We start from the raw sequence: 9,650 nt of genomic DNA, 5'->3' as shown, positions 1-9,650 counted from the left end.
GAGACCTGCAGCTCACAAGTAAAAGCAAATGACAGAAGGCAGAACAAAAAGCAAAAGAAGTGAAAAAATTCAAAGGATGGCAGGGATCAGTTACAGGCTGACATCACATGACAGGAGGTACATTTTCATCTTCCACACAACACAGCCTGCGGATATTTGAGATGAACCCAAAGCATCATAACTTCAGGAATACAAGAAAACCAGTACTAACATCCACACACAAGGGGACACCAAAAAGGAGAACAGACGATGTCCATAACTATAGGATTTGATCCTAATGTAGATCCATAGAGGCGCTCATGCATCACGAGTTTATTTGAATCGCAAACAAACAAGCACTCCTTGTATGTGATAATAAGAAGTCACAAGAGTTACATAACGCTATGGTAGCGTACTTCTTCCAGCATCGATCGCTGAGGACCGGTTATGACAAAAGAAGGCACAACAAAGGTAAAAACAGGGCTTTGTCCTTGAAAGTCGGCACATCCTTCAGTATTCCTTCTTGCCAAAGTTTTTGCACCAAAGCTGGGATGGGATTGGCCGGACTGGGTGGTGCGGGCGTTGCTGCACAAGAGTATTATCACATTCGTCAGCTCTTACATAAACAACAGAAAACTAAATTGGGTCAGTATATACCATAACCTAGCCCTACGGAAATTGTTGTGCTGACATGTCTTCCAAATGAAGATTGAGATAGGCAAAACCAGTCAGAAGAAAAACAGAAGGAGAAAAAGTACTAACTATAGTACTTCCTCCGATCCAAATTAATTGACGCAGCCTCTATACAATGTAAAATAGACATTGTATAGAGGCTGTGTCAATTAAGTCGAATAGGAGGGAGTACCCTTTTTTGCTACAAAATATGAGGAAAAAAAATTGTGTTCATATGCACTTGTATTGCTAGAAATAAAGATGTTTTTTTGTCAGTTAATTTTGTTCTGAACATCAGATAAAATATTTCATTACTCTACCAAAGCATTCAGCTGATCAAAACCACATCTAGCAGGAAAATCAGGTATTTAATACATACACCAGGAAAACCAGATATTTAGTTGCTATACATTTGTATTCCTATAAATTACCTCAAAGCTCTAATGCAATACTGATATAACAAGCTGCTCATTATTTCCCCATATTTTGTTTTGAAACATCAAATAAAGTGTTTCATTGGTCTACCATGGCAGGCAGCTGTCCATCAACACATCTAACAGTCTATGCAAAGAACGTCTTGAAAAAGACAAGTTTAACAATCAGGTTTGTGGCCAACTCAAACATGGAGCATTAGCAATATCTCATAACTATGTATACTCTGAAATTAGTAATAGATTGTATCTTGTGCATGATCCACAATTTATTTAGCAAAAAGCAGATGCCCAAGTGAAGCCTGTAAAAGATCTGATTCTATTATGCAGGTACAGCTATATGGAATAGGTGCCACTAGTAGCAGAATCAGTACCAGGGGGACAAAATGCTGCGTGGTGAATGCCCAAAGTATACAATAAACAGTCAAGAACATGAGATTAAATCTAACACATTCTAGAGTATTGCTGGCAACAATGCATTGATACAAGGCTCAAATAAAGGAAACATTGCTCTGTTCTTGCTGAGTACCCCTACAAATGCTACGTGCAGGTGCAGTTATGTCATTTACTTGTTTTATACAAGTAACATGGACAGTCTTGGCTGGAAGTTTGTCTAGCAAGCAACAAAGACCAGCAATCACACTCTGTGTACAAAGTTCCATACATTTGCATCCCATTCTAGAGTTCAACACAATACAACCTAAACAAGCACGGCTGCCGCAGACAGAAGAGTAAGATTTGCATCCCATCCTAAAATTCAGAAGAATGCATTCGTAGCCCACACTGAATCCCCTACCAAGGATCAAACCACGCGCACTCAAAGCATCCATTTCTGCAGCTAAATGCAGTAGAACAGAACCACCTAACATTTGGACACCACTTCCACATTTCGACCTGTCCCTGCCAGCGCTGCCTTATGACGAGAAAATCTCTACCAACCAACCATGGCAGACACTTCCGCCAAAAATTTCCCCGCAGGCGCAGATCTCGTCCCCCGGTCAGAGGTCGGGTCAGCGCAGGACCGTGGGGCGACGGCTTGGGGCCAGGGGGTGGATCGGGCAGCGGCACGTGGGAAGGGAGGGGAGGGCAGGGCAGGGGGAGACAAACCTCGAGCTCGGCGGATTTCATGGCGATGGGGATGCAGACGAGGAAGATGCCGACCATGGCGATGGCGGTGTTGCGGCGCCAGTGGACGGGCCGGCAGTAAGGCCCGCCGGTCATGCTCCACACCTTCTGCCGGAAGTCTCCGCCGCTCGGGCCGTGGCCGCCATGGTCGCCGCCCATCTCCGCCGCCGGTGCGATTGCGAGTGCTCCTTGGATTGGATGGATTCAACCAGATCGGGGGTCGGGTGCGGTCTGGGCCTGGCCGGGCCGCGCTGCTGCTGTGAGAAGAGAGTGTGGGGGTTGGCAGTTTTGCAACGAGGACCCTGCTGTCCGTTCTAATTACTGCATCCCTTCATACAAGTCTTTTTTTCTTTTCATACTCCAATTTAACCTCCGTGGTAACTTTGGCTTTTGGAGTTGCAAAAGAGAATTAAGACTGTTGGTCAAAAGAATCAAGGTTGTAAATGAGATGCTAAAGTATTCCTCTAACTATCTATTCAACTCTCGCTGCTATATTTTTATGCTCTATGACGAGGCCACTCAGCAAGCGATCGAAGAGTGTGCATGGTCTTCTTGTTTCTCCATGAGGCCCATCATCTCTTCTTCCTTCATTTTCAACCCTACTCCCGTAACCCGATTCTTGGTCTCATGTATCTGACGATCACGTCGGTCGGGAACATCTAACATGTATCGGAAGTCAATCAGATAATTAGCCAGCCCGCACCAAACTATGTGGGCACCTCGACCATGGTACGTATTGATGGCCGCTTTCCGAGGCAAATCAAGAAAGAAGCGAATGTCACAATATGTCCCAAGCAGAATTTTAAACACAACTGAAATTCTGACTTATTCCAACATCCAAAATGCACATGTCAAACCAAAAGTCAGAAAATCAGATAAGCATGACACAAAAATCATATTGTAGCAAAGCGTATCTAAGGTTACAACAATAATATTTGGTAGTTCTGGAAATTGAATTACATTGATGCAATAACATGAGAAAATGGCATGCATTGCAGCAACATCTACATATTGTCAAAGTAAGAAAAAACTATCACAAAAATTAGGCATTTGCAACATCATCATATTTTGGGATGTTAGATAGAAACCTATGTTCATGTAGGGATGAAAACGGAGCGAAAACGTACAGAACTGGGTGCTATTATATCCTGTTTTCATTTTTGAATATTGAAACCACGGAAATAAATAGGGAAGCATATACTACTAGAAACAAACACGAGGAGAATACAGAGCGGACACAAAAGTAGAAGCAGGTGTTGACCGGAAATCTTTTAGATTCGGCCGTGGTAGGCACTTTTATGGAAATCACGTTAGGAGAGGCTACTAAGCTCCTAGATAATATTATGATTAATTATTCTCAATGATACACTGAAAGATTCACTAGTAAAAAGGTTCATGCGATTGAAGAGATTAATGTTTTGAGTGGAAAGGTGGATGAACTTGTGAAATTATTTGCTAATAAAAGTGTTTCTTCTGATCCTAATGATATGCCTTTGATTGAGAATAATAATGAATCTATGGATGTGAATTTAGTTGGTAGGAACAATTTTGGTAACAACGCGTATAGAGGCAATTTTAATCCTAGGTTGTTTCCTAGTAATTCCTCTAATAATTATGGTAATTCCTAAAACAACTCTTATGAAAATTTTAATAAGATGCCCTCTGATTTTGAGGATAGTGTTAAATAATTTATGAGTTCGCAAAAGAATTTCAATGCTTTGATTGAAGAAAAATTTCTCAAGATTGATGATTTGGATAGGAACGTAGATAGAATTTCTCTTGATGTTGATTCTTTGAAACTTAGATCTATCCCACCTAAGCATGATATCAATGAGTCCCTCAAAGCCATGAGAATTTTCATTGATGAGTGCAAAGAAAGAACCGCTAAGATGCGTGCTAAAAAGATAGGTTTGTAAAAGCGTGTTCTTCTAGTTTTCATGATAATAATGATGAAGATCTAAAAGTGATTGATGTGACTCCTATTAAATCTTTGTTTTTCAATACGAATCTTGATAAAGATAGGACTGGAGATGAGTCAACTTTAGTTAAAAGGCATCACAATGATTCGGAGTTTTTAGATCTAGATGCAAAAATTTATAAAAGTGGGATTGGAGAGGTCAAGACTTTAAGTAGCAATGAACCCACTCTTTTGGATTTCAAGGAATTTAATTATGATAATTGTTCTTTAATAGATTGTGTTTCCTTGTTGCAATCCGTGTTAAATTCTCCTCATGCTTATAATCAAAACAAAGCTTTTACTAAACATATCGTTGATGCTATGATACAATCTTTTGAAGAAAAGCTTAAATTAGAAGTTTCTATCCCTAGAAAACTTTATGATGAGTGGGTACCTACTATTATAAAGATTATGAATGTTATGCTTTGTGTGGTTTGGGTGCTAGTGTTTCCACGATTCCAAAAACTTTGTGTGATGTGTTAGGTTTTCGTGAATTTGATGATTGTTCTTTAAATTGGCATCTTGCGGATTCCACTATTAAGAAACCTATGGGAAGGATTAATGATGTTCATTGTTGCAAATAGGAATTACGTGCCCGTAGATTTCATTGTTCTTGATGTAGATTGCAATCCTACATGTCCTATTATTCTTGGTTGACCTTTCCTTAGAACTATTGGTGCAATTATTGATATGAAAGAAGGAAACATTAGATTCCAATTTCCATTAAGGAAAGGCATGGAACACTTTTCTAGGAAGAAAATTAAATTTCCGTATGAATCTGTTATGAGAGCCACTTATGGATTGCATGCCAAAGATGGCAACACCTAGACCTATTCGTATTTTTATTCCTAGCTAAGGGCGTTAAACGATACACTTATTGGGTGGCAACCCAATTTTTTTTGTTCTTTGCTTTTTGTTCCTGTTTAGTAATAAATAATTCATATAGCCTCTGATTAGATGTGGTTTTATGTTTTAGTTAGTGTTTGTGCCAAGTTAAACCTTTAGGATAGCTTACGGTGATAGTTGTGTTGGTCCTGCTGAAAATCAGAAACTTTTGCGCCCAGTAAATTAGTTTTGATAATTCACAGAGACGTGCTTTTGATCTGATTCTTTTTGCTTTGGATTAGTACAAAAATTGCTCAGGTGTTCCTAATTTGGCTGAATATTTGGAGCTACATAAGTATTCGAGAGTTACAGATTACTACAAACTGTTTTGTTTTTGACAGATTCTGTTTTTCTCGTGTTGTTTGCTTATTTTGATGAATCTATGGGTAGTAGCTGGGGGGTATGAACCATGGAAAAGTTGAAATACAGTAGATACTACACCAATATAAATAGGGCCAATTCCAGTTCTGCCCCTAACTTGAACCCACTACTCAGTTTTGCCCCTAATTTTCGAGTATGCTCAGTTTTTCCCCTCTGCCGTTAGTTCCACTTATGGAAATGCCCCTCCGAGCCGTTACCGTCCAGTCAAAGGGCATTGACCATTTTCTTGGCGTCTACTGGACATTTTTGCCCCTGGAAAAAAATAAAACAGAAATTAAAAAATAAAAGAGAAAGGACACGCTTACCTTTTGGCCCAGGACGGCCCAGCGAGGCCAGCCCACTGGCTGGTCATCCTCCCCCTCTGCCAAGGCCGAGGGCATGTCGCTCACGTGCTCACCTGAGAGTCACCGCTCCCGTGGCCAATGTCGTCGAGAGGCCGCACCGCCATGTCCCTGATGCCCGCCGTCAAGCTGGGAATCACCACGCCGAAGATTGAGACGTCGGGTGCCCTTCAACTTCTCTACCAAAGCCATCTCCGCCGGATCTGTCCATCGGCCGCCATCTTCGATTCGCCGTCGTCCGAGATCCCCTGACGCCAAATTACCGTTCCTGAGATCCATATGTCATCGTGGATCTTCCAGACAACTCGCTGATGAGCTCCTCTTCGTACATCCCCCTCCTCATGGCACCTCGCTCCGGCGGCCGTAGACGGGGTACATGTGCTCACCATTGGGCCTCGGGAGTCCTTTCTACCACTCTGGCATGCACGCGGTGAGGCCCTGTTCCCAGTGTCTTCTATCCCCTCTCCCCCGTGCCTTCCAGCCCCTCTGCCACCATGCTTTGACCGGCGCCGCCGATGGCCTCGGCCATGGCCGACACTCTGGCTGTCCCTGCTCGTCCTGCCACTTCAGTTCGAGTCCAAGCAAGCCCAGGCGCGCGCGCAGGAGGAAATCATCACCGTTTTGGTCGCCGGACAGGGCTCCCATGCCCTCTGCCGTGGCTTGCCGGCGGCTTAACGCCGATGGTTTGAGTTTTTTTCTGTGATGGGTCCACATGTAAGCGAGTGAGAGAGTGGATATGGTTTTTTTTGTTTTTCTTCAGTGGGTCCACCTGTAAGTGACACATGTAGTCAGGGGCAAAATGTCCAACAAACGCCCAGATAGCGGTCAACACCCTTTGACTAGACGATAACGGCTCGAAAGGGCATTTCTATAAGTGACACTAACGGCAGAGGGGCAAAACTAAGCATACCTGAAAATTAGGGGCAAATCTGAGTAGTGGGTTCGAGTTAGGGGCACAGATGTAAATGTCCCATATAAATAAAGAATGGGTTTTCAACAGTACCTTAAAGTGGTGATTTATTTTCTTATACTAACAGTACCTTAAAGTTGAAATACAGCTGATGGGACTGCGCTTGTTTGACACTTATATCCTCCTCACTCTGAAAGATAAACAAGCAGACAGATGACAGGTTTTGCACATATAAGTATCAGTGTTGACAATTCATCACATTTCTTACTGACGAATAAAGTGACACAGTTTAAAATAGCATTAACACAATATGGTATTGTTCAGGTCAAGACATGGCAGGAAATGACATTATGAAGGAGTTGGCAGCTTCACGACACCACTGGATTACAGATCAAGAACTCATAAGTATCAATGGTTAGTGTGTTGTCAATTTATCCCATTTCAGATTGGCAAATAAAGGTACGGTTTAAATAATAGTAGAATGATATGACATTTTTCATAGTTAAGAAATTGCAGAATATAACATTGTGCTGTAGTGGGTAGGTTCACCACACCACTGGATTACAGATCAAGAACAGAAGCATACATGTAGTGCAAAAGAAGATCACTTGCTCTGTATAGTTTAATTTACATGGTATGAAGAAGGAACTTAGTTGTACAACTGAAAACTTAAATTGAGAAGGACAAACATTTGTTTATGAACTACATAATAAACTTTAAACATGCAATTTGATGCAAACACCAAAAATAAACAGTTGTTGCAGTCATGCCTAACCAAATATACACAACAAAGTTTGAAGTCTTGAGAAGGACAAACTTACATTATTGGTGAATACAGGCTCTATAAAGCCCTTGTCCATGCTGATGGGGGGGGGGGGCAATTCAAGAAGTTTACCACAGAATCTTCTTCATAAGCATTGCTTTTATTCTATATTTTGTTAAGAGTAAATATAGATGTGATAATATAAGAAAAAATGGAGAATATTTAAGATAAGATGAAGAGTTATGCTACATAACCAAGTAGCTATAAATGTAAGTACAACAATACAAGCAAAAGGTACAGCCAAGAGCAATGCAGAGCTAAACTTCGTCAGTACCATCGGTGTTATCCAACCTTATGGTAAGAGTAAATATAGATCTGATGTGTAGAAAATGGAGGGCAAAGGAAAATAAGCTGCAGAGTGATGGTACATGAACAACTACCTGTAAATATAAGTACACTGATAAAGGACAGCAGGTACTTACAAGAACAATGTAGAGCTAAAAAATTTCATTGGCACTGGATATATTCTACACTAATGTAACCATTCATACAGATCAGATAATTTAAAGTAAACAATTGATAAGCAAGCTATCATGCATACTGTTGTCACATAATGAACGAGGTATGTATGCAAGTACAGTGATACAGGACAACAGGTACTAACAAGAGCAAAGCAGCGGGCAACATATTTGCAATATCCTGTCGTTCTTTTCAAACCGGAATTCTTCTTGGAGCAGATTTCCTGCAAAAAAGATCCATAAGGCACATGTAGAAAAGTAGACGTTCAAATTGTCATGCGATATCATAGACAGTACCTCATCCTGGGAACGAGACTAGTGCATAACAAGGTTTTTCCATTCAATGTCTTCTAAATTTAGCACATGAGACTTCACCGGAAATTCGTTTATAGACTTGCCATCAAAGTGTGATTTCCTCAAGTAACACTGATACTGCTGCAATGCTTCCTTGAAAAGCGCAAGCAAGCTTTGCTCATCATGACTATCCAGATTGACCCTCGCCTACTTACAATAATGTAATGTAAATCATTGATGTGTTCAATCAGCAGAAAACAGGAAAATAATCACCATGAATAATAGCACTTACACGTAAGTGGGACAGGAAGTTGTGAAAATGGTGTTTGTCTTCACTATAATCTTCCCATGATGGGAATATATGCACGTAGTCCCTAACAACATTGAAAGCATTGTCTTTTAAACTGGGAATAACTAGAATGGGGTTCCAATCTGCAGGAATTGGCCGTCTCTACAGTTGGGATAGGTCTTGGGCCGGTGGACTTGCTGTACCTTTTGCTGGAGTGGGATTTTTCTGTTTTACGGCTGTTGTTATGGCAACTGAAATCGTCATACCTTTTGCTGGAGTGCAGGTCCTGTGTGGTGGGGCTAGTGGTGTGGCCAGTGAAGTATGGGTACAGTCTGCTGGAGTCGGTCCTACGTTCTATGTCACTGGTTGTACAACCAATATAAGTGGGGTGCTGTCTGATTTCTCTGGCACAACCACGTTTTTCAAGGACTTTGCTGGTGCTCCTTCAAGTTCGGCAATCACCCTCTTCCTTTTTGATGTCTGATGCACAAGAACAGCATTTGAGTGGAAAAAACATGGTATGATGACAGATGTAATATGTATTGATAATGGATGGCATGGCATCTCGACATATATGATGAGTAAACTAAGCAGATGGCGGTGCAACAAAGTAGAAGAAATGCAAGACAACATATGCAAGATATGCGCAATCAATAAAACCTTGCCAAATTAGAATAGGCACCTTGATGGGTGAACAGGACAGGCCATCTGCCTTTGACTCCTCGAGGTTAGAATAGTCATTAGGATCATATTCTGAACAAGAATCTACATGTGGGGAGTGTTGGGGATATAACTATTTGTGTAAGCCGCCCAGGAGGGGCCGAGTTACGCAAAGAAGACTCGCCAGAGAGAAGCCCAAGACCAAAGTATGAAGATGGTGGTTCACAGAAAGCTTAAGGCCCCACGGTCGACTTAAGGCCCGTTGTAGTAAACCGCTGTAATAATATTACTTGTATCATAAGGTAGACTTAACTAGTCACCGAGCCGGACGTTGTTTATAAGCCGGCCGGGACTCTGTAAGCCACAGGGCGTCCACCCGTGTATATAAGGGGACGACCCGCTGGCGGCTTAGGGCAAGAAACAACTCATCGAGAGCCAGGCATAG

At 41.6% G+C, this 9,650-nt stretch overlaps 1 protein-coding gene across 1 annotated transcript; it reads right to left on the bottom strand.

Annotated features, from left to right (window-relative positions):
- Positions 1-238: 238 nt before the first annotated feature.
- LOC123113106 (uncharacterized) lies at positions 239-2,497 on the bottom strand. Its single transcript, XM_044534243.1, has 2 exons — positions 2,190-2,497; positions 239-564 (listed from the first exon to the last, which is right to left on the bottom strand). The coding sequence occupies exons 1-2, from the start codon at positions 2,364-2,366 to the stop codon at positions 490-492; spliced, it is 252 nt and encodes an 83-aa protein (XP_044390178.1). The 5' UTR covers positions 2,367-2,497; the 3' UTR covers positions 239-489.
- Between the last annotated feature and the right edge of the window lie 7,153 nt (positions 2,498-9,650).

The sequence above is a fragment of the Triticum aestivum genome, chromosome 5B (assembly GCF_018294505.1).
Source record: "Triticum aestivum cultivar Chinese Spring chromosome 5B, IWGSC CS RefSeq v2.1, whole genome shotgun sequence".
NCBI classification, from domain to species: domain Eukaryota; kingdom Viridiplantae; phylum Streptophyta; class Magnoliopsida; order Poales; family Poaceae; genus Triticum; species Triticum aestivum.
Note: the sequence above shows the minus strand (reverse complement) of the source record. Positions and strands in the feature narration are given on the sequence as shown.